General features: G+C 40.7%; 1 protein-coding gene across 1 annotated transcript in view; it reads right to left on the bottom strand.

The window, feature by feature from the left end:
- The window catches only part of col13a1 (collagen, type XIII, alpha 1), a 222,011-nt gene that overhangs the window by 5,725 nt on the left and 193,223 nt on the right, over positions 1-23,063 (bottom strand). The window contains exons 37-43 of the mRNA XM_048563494.2: positions 21,913-21,975; positions 19,377-19,412; positions 15,504-15,539; positions 10,396-10,449; positions 8,100-8,135; positions 5,490-5,567; positions 646-684 (exon numbers count right to left, since the gene is read on the bottom strand). Of these exons, the coding sequence (XP_048419451.1) occupies positions 646-684; positions 5,490-5,567; positions 8,100-8,135; positions 10,396-10,449; positions 15,504-15,539; positions 19,377-19,412; positions 21,913-21,975 (342 nt within the window). The remainder of the gene's footprint in view (positions 1-645; positions 685-5,489; positions 5,568-8,099; positions 8,136-10,395; positions 10,450-15,503; positions 15,540-19,376; positions 19,413-21,912; positions 21,976-23,063) is intronic.

Raw genomic sequence — 23,063 nt, 5'->3', positions numbered from 1 at the left:
TTCCTCAGAACTGGTTCCCATTCTGAGGAAGGGTCCCCAGGCCAGCTGAGCTTTTCCAGCAATTTCTGTTTTTGTTCCAGATTTACAGCATCAGCAGTTCTTTCGGTTTTTAGTTTGGGATTATGTTTGGCATGGACTGGTTGGACAGATGGGTTTGTTTCCATGCTGTATGACGATGATGCTATGTATTTTGGTCTGGCACGTATTAACTCAGATTGTACCATTCTACGTTATCCTTGCATATTGTTAATTGAACTGCAGGCAATTTGGGCTTTGATGGTGCTCACATTTTTAATTATTGCAATAGCTTCTTTCAGACACAATGCTGGAGGGCTTAGAGTCTAATGTGTATTTTTTTTATCAACTCATTCACACTTTTACAAGTGTGTAAACTTACTTCTTATTGGAAAGAACATTATAGCCCAATTAAATGGTTGAGGAATCAAGCTTCTAGAATGAAACTACAGTAATTGCTTTCAAAAAATTGCTTATCCTGCAGCATTTAATTACAGCATTATGGGATCCACATTAGGAACATGCTTCACATTTACCACACTATAAGCACAAGTGGTTTATAGCCAATTCAAAGGAACTCATCAGCATGCTGAAGATGCTCAGAATTCAAGTCATCTCAACATTACTTACTTTATTCCAACAGCCCTGTACAGGTAAACCATCTTCACCCTGCAGTTTGAAATAGAGAAGTGTTTTACTTATTTTTTGACTTCTTTTAAAACCAGCTCTATCATTTTATGCTCTCTGATGAAGGGTCTAGGCCCGAAACGTCAGCTTTTGTGCTCCTGAGATGCTGCTTGGCCTGCTGTGTTCATCCAGCCTCACATTTTATTATCTTGGAATTCTCCAGCATCTGCAGTTCCCATTATCTCATCTCTATCATTTTATCCTGCCATTTGCAAGACCTTTTGCACCCTCTGTTCCCTCCCATGTCTCTCACTTCATCTTACTAAATATTTTGTGTTGGATGAAAACTGCCCTTGCAAAATCTGCAAGAAAAAAGAGCCTATTCCAATGGGACAGGAAAGCAAATGCTGCATGGTGGTGTAGTAGTTACTTAACTGTCACATGTTTTTATATTTTAAATGATGCTGGGAATGAACCCAAAGGACTTTTGTGATCCAATGTTGATTGCATTGACATTGATTTAAGAATTAACAGTGATTGCATTAACATCACTGTTTTTTGGAAAATGAAGCATTGTATTTGCTGTTGTGTAAATTTAGTTTCATGTTTGGAATTCTGTACCACAATACGTCAGTGTCTGAATACTTTCAATGAAATCTCACCCATTTATGTCGTTGAATGAGACAGACAGGTTTCACAAAGTTGAAAATTAAAAAAGAAATTCTAAAAATTCACCTTGATTTGTGAAGACCATGGGTTGAAACTTCCACCAAAGGTAAATCTGATGTTACCAAGTGCACTACTAACATTCATAGATTTTCTGTAATTTTGTTTTAGTTTTAATGTTTAACAAACAAACCTTCGATCTCTCGCGAGATAATATATTTTGTGCAATTTTGTTTTAAACAACGAATTGAATTACTATGGCATCAAGATTATTTATAGCCATCTTATTCTGTGCTCTCCCTGCAGGAAGGGCAGGCAATGGTCTAGTGGTATTATCACCAGACTGTTAATTCAGAGAGCCCTATAATGACCCCAGGATTGAGGGTTAATTTCTGACAGATGGTGAAATTTGGATTCAATTAAAAATCTGGAATTAAAGATTCAAAGATGACCATGAAACCAGTGACAATTGTTCAGGAAAAACCTTATCTGGTTCACTAATGTCCTTTAGGGAAGAAAACTGCCATCCTCACCTGGTCTGGCCTACATATGACTCCAGACCCAACAACAATGTGGTTGACTCCAAACTGCCCTCTAGGCAATTAGGGATGGTAACAAATGCCAGTAGATACCCTTATCCAGCGAGTGAATTCAAAGCAAAGCTCCAGTCTTACCGAAAGCTCGTCAATGTTAGACTTTTGCCTCTGATTAAGTTATGCAATTAATTACATTTGCAATAGCCATGTCAGTTGACATTTTAAAGATGTGGATTATATTGCCTCACAATCCTTTGTCTCCCAACCAAAACAAGTCTGACTATCTCAGTCTCTCCTTTGCAGTTGAACTCCTAAATCACTTCTAACCTTCCGTATTAGCTTTTATTAATAGAGGGATCGAGTTCCGGAACCAAGATGTTATGGTGAAGCTGTACAAAACTCTGGTGCGGCCGCACTTGGAGTATTGCGTACAGTTCTGGTCACCGCATTATAAGGAGGATGTGGAAGCTTTGGAAAGGGTGCAGAGGAGATTTACTAGGATGTTGCCTGATATGGAGGGAAGGTCTTACGAGGAAAGGCTGAGGGGCTTGAGACTGTTTTCGTTAGAGAGACAAGGTTGAGAGGTGACTTAATTGAAACATCTAAAATAATCAGAGGGTTAGATAGGGTGGATAGGGAGAGCCTTTTTCCTAGGATGGTGGCGGTGAGCACGAGGGGACATAGCTTTAAATTGAGGGGTGAAAGATATAGGACAGATGTCAGAGGTAGTTTCTTTACTCAGAGAGTAGTAAGGGAATGGAACGCTTTGCCTGCAACGGTAGTAGATTCGCCAACTTTAGGTACATTTAAGTCGTTATTGGACAAGCATATGGACGTACATGGAATAGTGTAGGTTAGGTGGGCTTGAGATTGGTATGACAGGTCGGCACAACATCGAGGGCCGAAGGGCCTGTACTGTGCTGTAATGTTCTATGTAAATTGAACTGTACTTCTCCAGGGACTCACTTTTAACTTAAGAAACATTATATAAAATTTACTCATACCTGTGATCCTTGTTAATTTGATTGATTTTGATAGATGTGTCTTCTAATTAAACGTTGTTTTAAAAATGAGAAGTCAAGAAGACCTCCAAGGTTGTTAAGGAGGAATTCTGGAAATCTGAAGCCACTTCAAGTATTTCAATTTGTAAGTCAAATGTTGACAGTGAACACAAACCAACATTTTTGGATTTTTGTGCATTCACTTTCATGGGCTTGAAAGTTATACTTGACTTGGTAAACAGACCATTGCTGTGGTGAGTTGTACGTTATTACAGAACAGGAGAGTAATCATCCACGGCCACTAATATTGATGCATTTCTCCAAAGGAGCTCAACAGTCCACCTTCTTTATGAAACAAATACCACTGCTGTTCTTGAAACTATCATGCAGCAAGCAGGCAAACACAAGTGCATGTAAACATACTCTCACCTCCCAATATCCTTTCCCCTTCCCGCCTAAACACAAGAAATCCTCAACCCCATCCCAGTGAAAACAAAACTATCCTTACTTCTGAAGCATGTCTTTTAATTTGAACCTGCAGTTAAGAACTATGAAACGGTCAGAAGGGGTGATAATTCTGAAATGATTTATAGTGATATGAGTAGACCTTAACTCTTTGCTCCAATTCTCCAGTACCTGTTATTGGTCAAAATGGGTTAATATGCCTGGGAACGAGAGGGAGACATATCATTCATTGTTCGAATGCTAATAGTATACAGCAATTGACATTTCCAGAACAAAGTAATTATTGTGGTAAAGTCAGTTCAAGCTTGAACTCCATTCAATAAGAAAGTAAAAAACATACATCAGCCCTTTTAGCGTTGTCACAAGATACTGTGAACAACTGCCACGGCATTGAAAAGGGAAGCCTTCCCCCGACCACCTCTGCCGGGAATCTAGCGCTCACTCCCTACTTTCTCAATCTCCTGAAACCAAACTAGCAGATTACAGATCTCTAATCAACTGCATTTCTGAAATCACATGCAGTGGATTTCTGCACCCCAATTCAAAATCACATTTATTCTTGACTTCGCACAGTTATATGCAACATGCTTTTAAAAAATTAAATAAAGTTTCTAAACTCAAGAACTATAAGCAAGCCTTAAATCTATTGTTCATGCATCGAGCTACTAGTTTCGGTGAAACCCTTTGCAATTCTATAGTAATATTAAAAAATAAAACATAAAAAGTATGTACTAAATAAAATGTTATACATTTCAAATAGGATTCTTATGTTGTGCTTTACATTAGGCGTAAGTTGATTTCTCACTAAAAAAAGATTCAGTTATTTAGCTATAGATCTAAGTTGAGGTAATTAGCATTAACCCATTGGTACTCTGTTGTAATGCGCTCAGGGCAGAATTGAGGGAAGTGATAGCGAAAACAGGGTAGGAGAGAAGTGAGGAATGTTAATTTTTAATTGGATTTGAAAGGGGAAAGAGGAGCATCAATGTAATAAAAAAAGGAGGGTTCTGCAAAATCATTCACTACAGCAGCACCAACTAATTAAGGGAGGTTTGATGGAGAGTCTGGTTTTTGAAACAGCAAAGGGAAGAGAAAGCCACTGAAATGAAAATGGTCAAATCTGGTATGGGATTTGGGTTAGCAATTTTTACACGATTGTAGAATGAAAAGAATTTGCATTTATGTGGAGCCTTTCACAATCACAGGATGGTCATCAGTTATTTACTCCCAATGAAGCACTTTTTTTGAAGTGTAGTCTTTGTTTTTAGCTGAAAATGCAGCAGGTAAGTTGTGCACAGCAAGCTCCTTCAAACAGCTATTAGATGAGAGGTCAGTTTTTAGACAGTTAGAAATTATATATAGCTCAGGATGTCTCTGTGCTAGAGTGATAAAGATCAAGTAAGTGTCTACTGTCCAAATAAACTGATTTTCTTCAATTGAATTTAATTCAATGACAGTATTTCAAAGCCAAAATATTTGTGGTTGAAAAATATCAAAATTTGACTGGTAAATAGTACAAAAAGATGGAGAAATGGAGAATGACATGGCATCACATTTACAGAGGTTCATTTTCCCTTTCAACCAGCATTGCAGCCAGCTCTCAGGAATAAGATCCTTCAATATTGTCCATCTTGTTTTACAAACCTTCCACAGCAAGCTGTCCAAATGGAGCTTTATAAATTGAGGTTTTCAACGGTAATCACTTCACTGATTTCATTTAGAAATGTGTTTCTTCAAGTCCAAGTAGCTAGGGACCAGTGAGTATAATCATTGTCAAGTCTTGTTTGTGGAGGTCAACTTTGTATTCATTGTTTCAAACTAATTCCTATTGGTTCGAATCTTCTCTGAAATGAGTTCCTGAGCTTCTCTTCAGATATATTATTTACCTAAGGAGATACTGATTGATTTATGCTGCTCTGTCAAATTTCAACTATTTGCAAAGTGGACAATATTTTATGTCAAGTGTTTCTGCACTTGTAGAAACTCTCACTATTACAACAAACAATCTCTGATGAGGTTAGTAAGCAGATCTGTTACTGGCTGCATAGAGTTTAGATGACTATGTGGGAATTGTGCTGTACTTTAGCTGCATTGCACATGGAGCGATTAGTTCACTAGCATGCATGAATATGGATTAAACGGATTAGCATGCAGGAAGGGATGGGCGATAACACCATACCAATGGGCAAGGGGCATCAAGACCATCCAGGCCGGGTAAGCCTGGTTCACCTTTCTCTCCTTTAAAGCCTCGGAACCCCTGTTTACAAAATGAACTGACTTGGTTAATACAAAATACATCTGCAATTGACATTCACATAAATGGAGAAAGGAGGGAGGAATTTGAAACTGACAGGTCAACGTTGGAAAAGGTGACGACATCATTAGAGAGCGACCAGCTCCAAGGATGGCTTATGATGGCTGTTCAGCATCAGACTTGAGGCTCTCACCCTCAGTGTCAGGCTCGCTTTGGTCTCATTGACAAATGTTTATTGGCTGTTGGGTTTGCAGGTCCAGAGCTCAGGCAGTGAAGCAGAGAAACTGGTAATGGATTTCTGCCACTGCAGGAGGAGCAAATCTTGGTGTGTGAAACCCACACCACCAGATGTGGCTCAGGACCCCTCCAGAGCCACACTCTGAATGGGAACGCTTAGCTCCTGTGGTAATATACACCTCGGGGCATTGTTGATGGATACAGGCTGGATTCAAGGAGGGTGAGGCATTTCCACATCTTGTGTAAAAGCAGTCTTCAGGTCTGACATGATGGAATCCATTTTGTGGAACCTTTAGGCCAACGTTCTTGTTCCTCCCTTATTTTTCCATTACAAATCCAACATTTTCAATACCATCACAAGAACATACCAATGGACAAGGTGCATCTAATCCGGGCACTCCTTGGTCTCCCTTATCCCCTTTGGGCCCTTTAGAACCTCTCTTTCCCTTCTCCCCCTGCAAATAATATCTTTATTAGTCAAGGAACTATGGAAAAAAATGGGGGAAAATTGAAAAAAAAAGCCATTTATTTTACTCAACTTCATATAAATAAACATTATTGTATTGGATTGAATAAATTGTTCAGTAAACGTCAGTATCACAGAATTTATTTTAAGCAAAAATAGTTTTTAAAAAGTTCAAGAGTCTGAATGTGTATTTAAAAAAAAAATAGAATCAATGCCTGTTCTCAATTATTTTGATTTTAAAATTATTTTGGCCACATTTTTAATGCTTACAATTTCTTTACGAACACAAAAATGAATTGCATACTGCATTAAAGTCCAGAATCAAAATAAGTATTAGGGGAGGCAGGGAGAGAGGGAAACTTGCAGACTGAGTAGAAAAAAGGAATAGCTCAAACATTAGGATCATTGTCAGCAATAGAGGGAGATGCTGTTGGAGGAAGGAGCTAGGAGGATAATCTGGGATAAAAGCAGAACAGAAGGAAGGGATGAAGGGGGTAAGGCAGACCTGTTGGAAGGAATAAGAACACAGGAGAAAATGCAGAGCAGAAATGAAACAGCACAGCATTATTGAAACATCTACAAAATGATACACACATCAAAACCAGCAACATTTACATCTGCAGTTCTGGAGGAATTAAATGGCACTACATTTTATCTAAGATCAATATGCTAACCTTTACAAATCCATTATCATCATCTTACTTCTGCTTTAATAATCAAATACTTTAATTTAGCCAGAAAAAATTACAGAGTTAAATCTAGTCTTTAAGAAAAGCAAACTGTATCTCGAGATTTAAGCACATTTGTCAATTACTGAACGTGACAATAAAAACTAATTGAAATGATCAAGTCACTGATGGATTATTTGTTCACAATTCACTGAGAACTATATTTTCCTCTGTTTAATCCAGGCACCAGTTACTGTATTCAATCGGCCATAGCTTCCATATGCTTGAAACAAGACACCAAAAACAAGCTCTCTACTCCAAACTCTGTCACAGGAGGGCAAAGAATACATTTCATGAGCATTTTTAAAACCTTCCTGAAAAATATGTGATACTCCGCTGACTCACTGGAATCTCTTGCCTGAACCTCTGCTGCTGAACTGGAGAAGAAGCATCAGCGAAGGTGCTAACCATCCCAAAATCCCTGACCTGGCCAGGGGGAGTCCAAGTTCAAGTACACAGAGAAGAAGGAGTGTGCAAAAGTCCAAGCATCCCACCTCTTCAACACCACCTGTAGCAGGATGTGTGGATCCAGCAGCAGATATTTTACCTCAGAACCTGCAACTCCAGAGTGGTAGAAAGTCATCCCATCTGGAGGGGTCACTTAGGAAGAACAGCTAAAATGTTAGCCCCAAGAAATGTCAGCTATCTCTCTTTCCTTTGTCTTCAAAGGGTTGGGTCCCATTTGTTCACTCCACGACAAACACCATAACTTCCATCTCCCAAAAAGTGTGTAATATTTCCTAGCAGTGACCCCTTATCTTCTGCATAAAACCAACCTTTTCCTAGCTACCATCATTTCTCAGATCACTGGACATGAAACCTTAACTCTGATTTCTCTCTACAAATGCTGCCAGACCTGCTGAGCTGTTCCTGCAATGTGTTTTTGTCTCCCCTAATGATTTCCACGAGAATATTTTAACAGTAAACAGATGGAACAATTCCTCAGGCCTTCCTTGATTCCCTGTTCCTGTTTTATAGATTTCTGCTTTTTGTCAAAAATGGCAGCCAGAGGAAAATATAGCCTCCAGCTTTCAGCTTCACTGGAACATATCATGCAAATTAAAATGACAGTCAAATTCAGTGAGACATGCAAGTCATCCTTACCCGGCCTCCCTTTTCACCCTTTGGTCCCAGTGAACCCTGCAAAAACAAAACAACATTGGTATGGAATAAAAACCGAAAGAACTGTGACTGCTGTAAATCAGGAACAAAAACAAAATTGCTGCAGAAGCTCAGTAGGTTTGGCAGCATCTGTGGGGTTTAACGTTTTGGGTCCGGTGACACGAAACGTTCTGACCTTTCTAAGGAAGGGTCAATGGACCCGAAACGTTAACTCTGTTTTCTGCCCCACAGATGCTGCCAGACCTGCTGAGCCTACCCAGCAACTTTGTTTTTGTTCAATGGTATGGAATTCTGATTGAGTTAATAAGATTGAAGAGTGTAGTCCTCAGTAAATTGAAACGAAAGGGACAAATTCACTGAAAGCCAGTGTTTGTAGAGACTGGTTACAGAGTGAGTTCAATGGTAAGTGTGAGAAGCATCAAATTAACACTTAGGGTGCTGCTTTTCACTGACACTGATCAGATTAAACATATTTAACCCTAATTAAAAACATGGACTGTTTCTCTCTCCACGAGTGTCGTCAGACCTGTTTTGTTTTTACAACTATTTCTGGTTTTCTTACAGATTTCCAGACCATCACGGAAGCCAACCTTCCATCCAAGGATTCCAATTACACAGCTCACTGCCGCGGAAAGACCCATCACACCCCAGTGATGATCTCCTACAGCCTCTTCCATCGGGCAGAAGATACAGAAGCCTGAAGACTCACACCAGCAGGTTCAGGAATAGCTTCCTCCCGGCCATTATCAGAATGTTGAATGGACTCTTGCCTCAAATAATACAAACTGCAATGTAACCTGTATGTCTCAGTTTTTTTTTGATCTGTACATCCTTTGCTTGCTGTGATCTGCCTGTACCACTCGTAAACAAAACTTTTCACTATATTTAGGTACCCATGACAATAAAATCAATCAATCAATCAATCATTGCTGCTTCTCAGCGCCAGGGACCTGGGTTTGATTCCACCCTCGGGTGGCTTTCCGTGTGGAGTTTGCACATCTCCCTGTGTCTGTGTGGGTTTCCTCCGGGTGCTCCGGTTTCCTCCCTCAATCCGAAGATGTGCAGGCTGGGTGGATTAGCCATGAGAAATGCAGCGTTACAGGGATAGGATGGGGGGTGCTGGGATGGTAGTGGGTCTTTGTTGGGTTAGTGTGGACTAACAGATGGGCGGAATGGCCTATTTCCACACTGTGGGGATGCTATATGCTTACATATGTGTACTGTTATGTAACAGTACCTGATCAAAGCTCCTCTGACATTACCATCCAAACCTGCGACCTATACCATCATAAAGGTGAAGTGTGGCTGTTACAGGGAAATACCACCAAACCATGCCACTCACTCTCCTGATTTGAAAATATATTGCTGCTCCTTTGGTGTCACCGGGTCAAAATCCTGGAACTCCCTCCATAAGCACACTGTGTATGCCCTCAAACATCAAAGTCTACAAAGGTTCAGGAAGGCAGCTCAGCATGACCTCCTCAAGGGCAATTAGGTCGGGGTAATAAATAGCGGCCCAGTTAGTAACACCCACAGATGCTTTTTTTAAATGTTTTCTATGTTGTGCAGGTTTCATCAGCATGGTCCTGCTGGCTGGGCAAGATGCTGAATGAAGGTTGGAGTTCCTCAGGGATCCCTGACTGCAGATGCCCCTCCTAATGCCCACATCAAGTGTCTCTAGCAGTGAGAATAGCACATCCTAACACTTTACTAATAGGCTGTTTTGAAATGAAACATAAAGGAGGGTAAAATATAATTATTTTACCCCAGTCTGTATGTTAGGATGAAGTAAAGATCTTTAGAACTGAGGAAAAATGATCTTGGGTCTCCAAATTAGGTAAAGATTTCAGACACCAAACATCTTTCAGTGTATCCCAAACACTGAGCTGTCCAATTTATCAATTTTCCTAGCAATTTTCTAGTTAACTACCCTAACACACTGAGCAAGAGCACAGTGATTGTAGGAACTGCTGATGCTGCAGTCTGAGATAACAAGGTGTAGTGCTGGATGAATACAATAGGTCAGGCAGCATCAAAGAAGCAGGGAAGCTGAAGAAGGGTCTAGACTCGAAACGTCAGCTTTCCTGCTCCTCTAATGCTGCCTGGTCTGCTATGTTCATCCAGCTCGACACCTTGTTATCCGAGCAAGAACACAGGATGTTTGTGTCGGGACCTTGGTTTACACTCAGTGGTCCCGAGTTCAGACCTGTTTCACTGGCAATATTAGATTCAAATCAGCGATTGACTCAAAACATAAAATATAAGCCATCTTGCTTACAGGTAATCCCCGTGGTCCGATTGGTCCTGCATATCCAGGATCCCCTTTATCGCCCTAAAACAAATACCACACAGTTTTATCAACAGTACAATCAGACCGTACATACATTCAAGGTTAATGTCGATTTATTCACTATGTTATTCGTGCTCAGCTCTGCCCGGAAAGTCACACTGGATACAAGAATCCCAAAGATGCTGCCTCCTCATTTGGAACAGCACTGGATGAATTGAGCTTCTCAGCTCTGCACAATACTCTGGTGGTTTATCCCACATGGTGAGCGAGTTCAGACAGTGGACAGTCTGAACCGTGAGGTGCATGTTTTGCTTGAACAAATAAACATTTTGGCTGCTCAATGGTTCAGTTGCTAAGCGACTTGACTGAAGTGGAATGGAGACATACTGGACTACAAGCCTTTATCCTTTCTCTTTGCCTTAGTTATGTGACCTCAGTGGTTTAATTGGCAAGAGTTAGGGAAAGAAAAAAGCCTGACAGAGCTTTCATAACAAATTGTTATGGTCTCTTGCTAGAATGCAAGGAATTGAATGCGACATATTTGAGTGTGTGTGTCTCTGTGTGTTAATATGTCTATGTAGGACACACTGCGAGGAGGTAGTATCATAATGTTAAAGTCACTGGAACAGCAATCCAGAAATCACACGTTAATGTTTTGGGGGTACAGGTTCAAATCCCACCATGGTAGTAAAAATCTGGGATAAAAAGCTAGCTTCATGGTCACTGTGCAACTTTTGCTGAATGTTAAAAAAAAATCCACCAGCTTCATTAACATCTGCCAGGGAAGAATAGAATTGTGGAACCCTTCAAATCTGTCATACTTACTGTGGCCTATACGTGACTTCTGACCCACAGTAGTTGACCCTTAACTGCCCTCTGAGTAATTAGGGATGAGTAATCAATACTTCCCTAGCCAACAATATATTCACAAATGAAGAAAGGTGAAAGGAAAACTCCCCCATTGGGAGTCCCTCAGAATCAGGTGCAGTTCTGCTCTTCCTCTCCCACTTGCTTCCACTCTCTACAGAATGCTGGACAGGCTCCAAAGGCATTTCACCAAATCGTGTGGCTTTCCTGCCCGGTAAGGAACTTTACACTGACAACCCCCCATCTATGCTTCTGCCAATGACAGTCAGTTAACCCAGGGCCATAAAATCTCCAGATTTGTGCAGCGATTCCTCCGCCAAACTCTAACTTCAGAAAGAAAGAGGAAGCATCGAGAGTGGAGTCCAGAACAGTAATTACAGACAAAGGCTTCTCTGGAAGAAAATACACAGGATACATTCAGCAAAGCCGAAAATCAGTTGTCTCCAAGTGTAGTGACTTTCAGGAAAAATTCAGAACTTTTGAAACCAGAATTGTGTTTTCTTGATAATTTATTTTTAAAAGCATCACTGTCATAGTCACTGTGGGAAAAGAACGCAGTGAGATGAACAAAATGTTCACCGGATATACAGTTCTGCAAATCTTTGTAATTAGACCTCCCTCGGTTTGATTGACGTGTCAGGCTGAGCGATGGTGTCACGACTGTTGAAACAGGATTACAGTGAGCCAGGTAACTTCCCGGAATGTTTTATCCTGAAATTACACATGGAGCTTTCTTTCCAAATTCCGCTCCCCTCCTCATCCCTTCACCTGATTCTTTTACTCATCCTCCTGTCACAACTCTGCATTGTTGTGACCAGTTACTTGCGGGTATTATCACCCGATTCCCCCGCCAAAGGTTGGGAATCAGCTCATCATTTCATAAACCGAGATTGTTGATGGGTATTTTCCCCAAATGTTCCCCCACCATCTCTATAACCTGCAAATCTCTGCAAGTTTTTGGGAAGTGTCCCCTCATTCATTATGAGCACCTCCCTCACCCTTTGAAGCTCCATTTTCTCCAGTTAAGATTCCATTCTGTCCATAGAATTGAGACTCCTCTGTGTTACTATTCCTCATCTAGTCCTTGGCAATATCCACTTATTCTCCTCACTGCTCTGCCCACCCACAATGACACTGTTCTTGCAGGCATCCAGATGGCTCTCTGCACCAACTGCAATTCAACTAGTGAGTACAATATTTTGTCTTGCTCTAGCCCAAACCCTGAATCTTGTCCATCAACAAGCCTGCCTACCTTTACCACAGAAATATCCTTGCACTATATCATCCATTCTTGCTGTTGTTTAACAGCTCAAGCCAATCACTGCCCATACAGTCATTCCATGCAGAGAAACCTTTTAGGACTTCACAAGCATGGCCATGGTATCTCAAGGTAGAGGTTTTAAAATACGCCTGCTGTCAGCCACACAGACTCAGCACCTTCCTCGCCTCTTCTTCACCCAGCTGTTGGGTTTTTTGTTGGTTTCCCCATGCATACACACAAGTATAGTTTTATCTCGGAACCATTTTCAAGTCACAAAGAAGGGTTATCACTGGACTAAAGACAAAGAATATCACTGGAATAGCTCAGTGACCCCAGGCTAATGATCTGAGAACAGAGAGCTGTTGGGGCCAGTTTGTTAGACACATTCTAGAGGGAGCTGGGCATAGTCTTTGCAGCTAAGGTGATCAAGAGGTCTGGAGGGAAAGTGGGAATACGAGAATGCATGGTCAGCCATGATCATACTGAATGGTAGTGTGGGCTTGAAGGGCTGAATGGCCTACTCCAGCTCCTCTTTTCTATGTTTCTATGAACATCCACTCACATCCCTCCAGGGAAGCTGGTGGAATTAATAAATTCACTGAATAAATCTGCAACTTAAAGCTAGTCTCAGTAATAGTGCCAATGAAATTATCACCAATTGTTTTAAAACCAATTTGATTCACTAATTTCCCTTAGGGAAGGAAAACCGTTGCCCTTTCCTGGTCTGGCCTACATGTGACTCAACACCCGAGCAATGTTAGAGATAATGGGAACTGCAGATGCTGGAGAATTCCAAGATAATAAAATGTGAGGCTGGATGAACACAGCAGGCCAAGCAGCACCCTCTCTGATGAAGGGTCTAGGCCCGAAACATCAGCTTTTGTGCTCCTGAGATGCTGCTTGGCCTGCTGTGTTCATCCAGCCTCATATTTTATTACCCGAGCAACGTTGTTGGCTTTTTAGTTCCCTCTGAAATAGCTCAATAAGCCACTCAGTTCAAGGGCAATGACGGACGGGCAACAAATGCTGGATCAGTCAGCGATTACCAGATCCCACAAAACTGATAATAAAATGTGAGGCTGGATGAATGGTCTAGGCCCGAAACGTCAGCTTTTGTGCTCCTGAGATGCTGCTTGGCCTGCTGTGTTCATCCAACCTCACATTTTATTATCTTGGAATCTCCAGCATCTGCAGTTCCCATTATCTCCCACAAAACTGATGATGAGTTTCTGTAGACTTGGTCTGAGTTTTATAAAGCAGTTAGCCTGATTTGGCGAAAGCAGCATATTATAATGAGGTGGTTTTCATGCAAATGGAGAACAAATCAAGTTTCTGCGATGCTTTTGCTGGTTCAACAACAGCGCACTGGAAGCCAGCCATTGAGTGGCCATTGTTCCTGAATTTATCAACTTGGTGAGTTTCTGTTATGGTTGGAGTAGAGTCTTTAAACTGGGATAATTCTTTTCCCACGTGGGAAGCCTCAAATAGATAACTGTCAAAGTATTTTTAAACTTAAACAAAAGGATATTTTATGCAATGTTTCAGTATACTTCTTTCAAAGTCATTTTCAGAAGATTACAATCAGGTGGCTCACAGATAAGGGACTGCACACCAATCAATCATTGCCTGGTCTGAAGTTAACCAATTAATTAAGATTAACATTTCTTGCTGAAGGGCTATCTTGTATCACAGTTGTAGTGTCTTTAACCCTGGACTGGGAGGCCCAGATTCAGGTCCCACCTGCTCCCGAGGTGTGTAATAACATCGTTGAACAGGTTAATTAGAAAAATAGTTTAATTTAAAAAAGTAACAGTTTCTGCCACACATTCTCATGTCAACCAATGGACAACCTTATCTTTCACAATATAAATGGTTGTTCCCTTTCAAAGCTTCACAGAAGAGTTACCATTTGTAGATACAAAAATGACCTTGAGTAAGAATTTCAACAATGACTTTGCTCTGGAAAGTCAACTCAAGTTCATCTGCAACTTATTAATTGGGTACAAAGGAAAAATTCATTCTCACCATTTACCAGAAAAGGGCACATGCTTCTCTCACTATCTGTGGAGTGAGGAGTGAGAACACCGAGAGAATGGGAGGGAGCAAGGAGAGAGGAAGAAAAGAGAGAGGGAGAGAAAGAATGGGAAGGGAGAGGCTGGAATAAGAGTGACAATGCGAATTGGAGGAGGCGGGGGGAAGAGAGAGAGAGAGAGAGAGAGAGAGAGAGAGAGAGAGAGAGAGAGAGAGAGAGAGAGAGAGAGAAAAGGAGAGATTAACTCATTGTGTGCTCTATGCAACACATTCTCTCTCTCTCTCCCTTTGTGCTTTTCATGGACGTTGGGGTGTAGTGACATCGGCAACATCACTAAACTCAACCAACTGTTCAGGATGGAGTCAGAAATGGCTGCAAATGGCACAAAAAACAAAGGCGGCATTAGCTCGGGTCGGACAGTGCTTCCAGCAATGACTGTGTTCACAAGTACCTCTGTGAATCTGGTTCGAGTTTATTCCATCACCTAACTATCTTTGTCAAAACAGAAGCCAGGTATAGGCACTATTCTATTGCAGCTCTGATTACTCTAGTGAAGCAATTTAAGTGATTGTGTAGATGTATTTGGACAGGGTTACAGTAAGAAAAGGCCTATTGTATAGTGGTTATTAATCAGATAAATAGTCACTTGCCACATGCAAAACATATTTATATTTTGAACTTCATTTGTTTATTTCCCATCTGCTCCCAAACTCTCACCAAACTTTGAAGTCCAGGAATCTGCCTCACCACTGTTCGATACTGACCACACCCCCAAACAAAAGTGTGTATAAAGTCCCTTGGAAAAAGATATTGCCTGTAGGTAAGTATTCTGATCTTCATTAGATTATTTACTGCTGTCTGTTTCTAAGCAGTATTTGTGCCATCTGGAAATGAAATAATCTTAGCCAATGATCCCACATTTTGTCTGACTCTTACCCTTTCTCCTTTTGGTCCTGCTGGCCCTGGTACACCCTACATGGAAATGAATATATTTAAGAACATCAGACTATCTACTCCCAGTATCTAGCAACAATAATGTATGCAACATTACTATATACAATCGTGTATACAATAAGTGTATACAACTGCACCATAGAAAATAGTGTATACAACCAAACCATATATAGTAATGCATACAATACCATATACCATAATGTATACAATAACACCGTATGCAAAAAAGGCCCAGTGTTAGAACAGAAGAGCACTTTGCTCATTCAGAGAGCAGTATGTGGACCAGTTGCTCAGCTTAAAGAAAATTAAGTAGCACACTCTTAGTAGGACTGGGGCATTTGTGTTGGTGACATAGCCCTGGGTTTCCTCCAATGGAGTGAAAAATTTTCAGTGATATCCCTCCTCAAGCCAATCATTAGAACATCTTACACATGGAGGCATGAGTCAATGGCTCGGAAATAGTCTTCCTTCCAATTTCCCAGTGGTTTTACAGTTAGATTTGGGAATGCTGCATCAGGTGATTTCTTTGGATGGATTGACATCTTTCCATTTCATGAGACACAAATAAATCTTACAGACTGATTTGGGTTTCTTAGAAAATTCGGTGTTTCACTGAACGAAACTAAGGAAGGTCACCGATGTTAGTAAAGAGGTGGCAGCAGTTTAAATGGAATTTAAATAGCCGCAGTGAGGGTGGGGCAGTTTAAATTTTTAGACCCATTATTTATATATGAAGTACCTGTGTGAAATTTACTCTATTTCTGCAAGGTATGTCAGGTGAATTTAATCATCAGAGAGGAATGGTGCAGGACAGCTTTGTCAAAGACATCGGAGTACAATTAACATCAGCTTTGAAATACTGACAACACAGGCTGAGGAAAGTTAATGAACTGACTCTGATTCAACTCTGCTTTCTTAGCAATTACACTAATGGTTAAAGACTTACTGTATAACTGCATGGGGGAGGGCCAGGTAATGAGACTGTAGTTGGGAAATATGCAACGCAACCTAATGTTTCTGTGCAATATTGCAGAGTGGGAGGGAAGTGGTTGCGAGACAAATACCCTACTGTTGAATTGGCTAAATATTCAAGGAGATATACACTGCTAAAGTCAACTTGATCTAGAATTTATAGCCTGATGCATTCCTGTGTGTTGTTATCGTCTATTTTTTCCTTTATTAAATAATGTGTTATGTCATGATGATTATCAATTGTACCAGTGAAATCTACAGGTAAAATCTAATCGTCCTCCATAAGGCACAGAATTGTTATTCTGCAGACAATCTGCGTTTCCAGGTGAACAACATTTCCCTTTCATATCATGGTCAGATCTAAAATCCAAAAAGTTTCTAAAGCACAATAACTCTGCTTTAATGCACTGCAAAGCATTTTCAACCAGGTTCACTCATTATTAATTGTTTAGTTTCAGGACCTAAACTAAGTACTATTGAATGTGAATGGCTGGATCAATGGTCTCTGGCACAGTGCTGGCAGCTCGGCTTAAGTGCTTCTACCTCGCTGAAGGTAGCTACTTTCCCCAGTGTGATGAGGGCACTCAGAATTTGTCCAGCAGCGGCTGACAGATGTTGATGGAAGCTGGATATGAGCAGGCAGACAGACAGACAGACATGTTCATTCACTCCAGGACTGGCATTCAGACAGGAATTCTACCCTAGTTTTGTAACATTAACTAATGAAATTACCAGTCTATGGGGTGAGGCCAGCATGAACGCTTAAAGCCACAGTAATCCATTGATCTGGATAGTACCCTTTTTAGATAGAGATTGGAGGGATGGGGGGAGTCTTTGGAATTCTGGCAGCTCTCAGATAGTTTCAGTGCCAGATATTTAAATCTAAGCTAACAGTAAATGGGACAACACATTGTAGAGCTGGATGAGCACAGCAGGCCAAGCAGCAGCAGAGGAACAGGAAAGCTGACGTTTCGGGATTTGGCCTGCTGTGTTCATCCAGCTCTGCACCTTGTTATAACAGTAAATGGATTGACTTATTACCTCAATATTCCAGACACTGCTAATAATCAACCAGCTTGCCCTACCTTTGAGGGATACACCAACAGCTGGGAACAAGATGTTTGCCTGCTCTAATCTCAAATACCTTGTACCTAATAGGTCAGCTAGTCCTGTATGGACAAGTGCAAGTGTGTTGCTCTGCTAACTTCCACAGCTTTCGTTGGTTTTCCTCCTGCAGTGTTGCTGATAATTTGGCTCTGCCTGGTGTAAGATTAGAGGAGCTGAATACTATTTAAGTGGACAAAGACTGCAGGAAATTATAGAACAGAGGAATTTGGGAGCTCTCAGGGATTGGTCTCAAAAAAGGTAGCATCCAAGTTCAGCAGATAATGGGGAAACAAATGGAATATTGGCCTTTATTTCAAAGGGATTGGAATATGGAGATAAGGAGGTTTTGATAGAACGATACGAGGCACTAGTCATACCGTGGCTGGAATACTGTGAACAGTTTTGGGCCTTTTAGCTGAGGAAAGATAGACTGACATTGGAGGTTGTTCAGAGATGGTTCACTTCTGGATGTGAGTTTGCTCGCTGAGCTGGATGGTTCACCCGTCTGATCCCAGATATGCAGGGACCGTTTCACTCGGAGAGATTCAGTAGGTAAAGCCTGTCCGAATTGAAATTTAGAATAATGAAAAGTGACCATATTGACACATACAAGATCCCTGGGGGCATGATGCGGAAAGGTTGTTTGTGGGAGAGTTTCAGACCACAGGACATAATCTCAGGTTAAGGGATCATCCTTTTAAAACAGGGGTGAGGAGGAATTTCTCCTCTCAAAATGGTAGTGAAGTTGTGGAACTCTTTAGCAACGAGGACCGAAGCAGCGGTGATAATGCACATTCGAGGCTGAGACAGACAGATTTTTAATTTGGAAGGGAGTGAAGGTTTATGGGGAAAAGGTAGGAAAGTGGAATTGAGGATTATCAGATGAACCATGATTTCATTGAATAACTGAGCAGACTTGATGGGCTGAATGGCCTACTTCTGTTCCCACATCTTTATGGTCCCAAGGAATCTACCTTGGTAGTTGCCAAGTGGACCAGAGTGAGATTATGAGTGGTTTAACTGGGAAAGCAGAGGCTGCTCAAGCAGCAGTTGATGTCTCCATGTCTTCAGACGGGGATTGTAAAGTATAACGAGAAATCTCTTGTGACCTAAATATTCTGAGTGGCGTGAACAATCTTCTCAGGCGGCAACACAGGGCCACTGATAGGAAACCAGTTGCCGAATTTCATTTGCATTCAATTGGAATTTCACCTCCATTATTATTGCATCAAATTATTCATTCAGTCTGGAGACAAGGATCATTGTTGTTTTAAGGGTCCACCTTGGTCAGTATAGCTCTAAGGCTATGGGACCAAATTACACATCAACATTAAATGCTTCAGACCTACTAAGACAGAACAGATTGACTATAAACCACAGATTGCTTTGGTATATGAAAATGTAGGACATTTGAAAATCTCAAAATGGAACCAGAATTGGGTAATGTTCAGTATAGCACTGTGTTTAAAAGAAAAAAAAAGCAAAAGGACCAAATTTTAACCTCCTACATTAGTTAATTTACCAGAATTACAACACTGTGGCTCTAAAGATTCGTACCCATTGAACAGTCACGTTACTTAAGCAGCTCCTAATACAAATGTTTGACCAAAAGGTTAACTAAGCAATCGCATGCATTGGCATATTTCTCATGCTTCATTTATCATGGAATCAGTCCACTGTACAGGCATGTAATCCAGCAACATTTAATTCATTAGGCAGTCCAAGAGCAGTGTAGCAGGCATGAACGATCGAACAGAATGGATGTATGGAACTCACCAGTGGCCCAGGCTGTCCATCAAAGCCAGAAGCACCCTGGACGGTGTATGAAGTGTTAGAAGTGGAAAGAACAGTGGGGAAGAGATGAGTGTAGCAGTGAAAAGGGACATGTGTGGCATAACTCAATGAAAGGTGATGACATAACGTTGAAAGAGATTAGGACTTGACATATTTGTCAGTGTACAAGAATGTTTGGAGAAGAACAAAATATACGGTTGAATATTTCAAGCTCATAGGCTACAAAAACGTTTAATTCTTCATTCTGAGTGGTAATAGAACCTTTATACAGTTACCTGTTTTACGTTTCTACCTGACAGCAGGAAGTCTCAGAAGTTAGTGCAAGATGCTAGTTGGGAAAAGTGAATGTCAACTCTTTATAACTAGCAGAGGGGAAGTGTGACCAATGTGGCATGTTATTGAAAGTGAATTGTGATACATGTAAATTGGACCAATAATGAATTATGCCACTGAACAACGAATGATGTTCTGACCCAGACTTAAACTCTGTTTCTCACTCTACAGATGCTGCCAGACCCGCTGAAATTCACCACCAAACAGTGGTATGAATTATGTCAAATATTGATGACACAACAATATTTTCTGCCCATTATGTAATCCCATCAATGGACAATAAAACATTGAACGTAGGAAAGAATGGCTATCATAACACACTTGCACCTTGTGGTCATATTGTACCATCCCATCATTGAACACCTACTCCATTCTGGTGAACATCTCTGCTGGTTTAATGGTGGTTTTAAATAGGCAAGATTTAATTTGTGCTTGTGTTGTGATTGGCCTGTTCCTTCATTGTAGTAATAGTCTGGTAATGAGGAGAGGACTTTTGTGGTTATAGAGACTGATTTTACAAGTAGGTAGTGTAGAATGGGTTTATATTGCATGAAATTTCAAAGAATGAAGTGGCTTCAATAAAGTACGGTGACAAGGCAATTTACAATTTCCCCGGCTGGTGAATCTGAAACTAGGGTCATAGTCTCAGGAAAATCTCAGCAGGTCTGGCAGTACCTGTGGAGAGAAATAAGAGTTAACGTTTCAGGTCCAGTGACCCTTCCTCAGAACAGACCAATAATGTTAACTCTGATTTCTCTCCACGGATGCTGCCAGAACTGCTGAGATTTTCAAGCAATTTCTGTTTTTGTCTCTGATTTATAGCATTCGCAGTTCTTTCATTTCTTTTTCGTAGTCTCAAGGTAGGGTCTCAATCATTTAGATGTTATCCATATTTGGAATTCTCAATCCCAAAGAACTGTGGATACTCAGTCATTAAGCATATTCCAAGACTGGGGTGATAAAAATTTTGAGTGAGTGGGAATTCAGTTTTGTAATTAAGCAGGAGATTGGAGATGAGGTAAGAGAGCAGAGCTGAAACTGAAATAGCCTCTTCCTGTACCCATTTCATATGTAATTGAAATAACAGTATTATGATAGCTATAAGTCATTAAGTAAAGGCCTGCTATTTTAAATTCTGATAGTCTACTGCATTAAAATAAAATTGGAAAAAAGGACTTAAAGTAACCATTACTCCATGAATAGTTCCAGGATTTTGTTCCATGTTCTTTCTTTGTTGTTGTGATTTACAATGTATTTATTTGTTAGAAAGGTAAATATTGTGAAATAATTTGGGGAATGCAGGAATAGCTGGAATGTATTTGACAAAAGAATTGCAATTTCACAGCAGTTCTTGTTAATCCAAACAGCCAGACCCCTTTGACTGAGCACAGAGACAGCTCACAAATCTTGTTGCACTTTGCGCTGGACCCTCATGATTTCTTCCTTCCGACACAAGTGCCAAGTTCATGTTGAGAAAATTCATTTATCATAATTTCAGCTTGCCTTTGTACTTTCAATGCAGTCGGTCTGTCAAAAAACGCCTAGACATTCTTCCCCCCCCCCCCCCCCCCCCCCCCCGGTTATGGTTACATATGTTGCTTTCTCCTGTATCTTTCCCGTGTTACACAAGTTCTCTCTCATCTTTGCAGCTCTTCTCTCCCCTCCACCCCACATGTCCTTTCTCCTAAGCCCATGTGTCTTACATTCTTCCAAGGTAGAGTGTAGCTATGTGTATGTTTTATTTATTTATTTATTAATTAATTGAAGAAAACTTTATTTTACCTACATATTTTATTGTGTGTTGCTGAGTTGCTCACAGCTTGTGCCACCAAAACAATTCATGGCTTGGTGGGCCTGGGGTCATGTTTCCATGGAATGTCAAGGTCCAATCAGGAGGGTGTACAGCTCAGATATGGTTTGGTAAACTGAGTGTGTGAATGTTTACCTCTGGATTGGATCCTTTTGCTGCACATGTTTTATCAGTATCTCACCTTTACAAACCTGAGAAAGACATGCATTCACACACACATTATCGTTAGATGCTTTCTATACTATTAGCTTTTTGAGGGTTAATCAGATTTGAAGTATAGGTTACACACACTCTCATGCCCTGAAGTGGCATTCCCGAAATGCCAAGTAAATGTCAGAATTGTTGCAGACAGTTGCAGTAGAAGATAGAACTTACAGGCAGTCCCAGGTGACCTCGGTCACCTTTATCACCTTTCACACCATCTGACCCACGGTCACCCTGCACCAATGACAGAATGAGCACAGATTACTTTCAGCAGTGTCATACGTATCATCCATACATTACCAATCTTTAACAATTTTATTAGATGATTTCATACAACCCTTTAGATCCAGTCATCCGTCTCAAGGTGATCATTAGATGCTATTGTAGCAGCAATCTTCTGACTGATGCTCTTTTAACACCAGCCTGACTATTATAAAGATATTAATTTCAGGTTTAAGGAAGTACTCTAATCTGAGCACAGATATCTTTGAGAATTGTCTCAACTGAGGGGGAAGACTTGAAGAAAAAGGCAAGAACCTGGGAGCTGTATATTAGTCCCTCTCGTCCTTTGGTTGGCTTGGGCATGTGTTCCAGGTGCTAGAACATTGCACAGAATCAGAATGGAAACCTGGGAGATGAAAAATGACTTAGTTCTGCAGAAGGAGATTTACTGCGAGTTGAGAGTTAACTCAAACCAGGATGAGGTGAGGTGAGTGGGAGAAACTGCTACCAGTCAGATAATTTGATATGGACAGATTTAGTCATCACTCCGTTATTTCTATTGAAATTGATTAGGTTCTGATGTTACTTTATAGAAGACCAAAGCAATTCCCAGTGCTAATGATATTACAAACTTAACCTGTCAAAAATACTTCAGGGCCATTATATTCAGCGTTTGACACTGGCTAAGATCTTAAACAACCTTGATGAAAAACAAATTGGAAAGCAGATTGAGAACAGCATTTATTATAAGAACAGACATGGTGAAAGGGGCTACCAAAAACATTTGAACAAGGTTTAAGCGTCTATCACACTGATCATGATTGACACACAGCTGCTCAGAGATTCATAGAAACTGGGAGAAGCCATGAAGATGAAAGTTCTCCATTTGGGGAAAAACAAATCAGCCCAAGGTGGTTATACAGCAGCTCATTTCTAATGTGAGGTGAGTGGGAAACAGTTCTCATTTTCCTCTTCAGAAAGCTGGACTGCATGTCAATAAAACAAACGTCACAACTGGTTTCCATTTCAAGGAGGCTACAAATTTTTACCGATGCGGAAGGAGGGGAAGATTACAGTGAAGAAAAACACCAAACTAATCT

This window comes from Stegostoma tigrinum, chromosome 37 (assembly GCF_030684315.1).
Source record: "Stegostoma tigrinum isolate sSteTig4 chromosome 37, sSteTig4.hap1, whole genome shotgun sequence".
Lineage (NCBI taxonomy): Eukaryota > Metazoa > Chordata > Chondrichthyes > Orectolobiformes > Stegostomatidae > Stegostoma > Stegostoma tigrinum.
The sequence above is the reverse complement of the archived record's forward strand: the minus strand, read 5'-3'. Positions and strand labels throughout refer to the sequence as shown.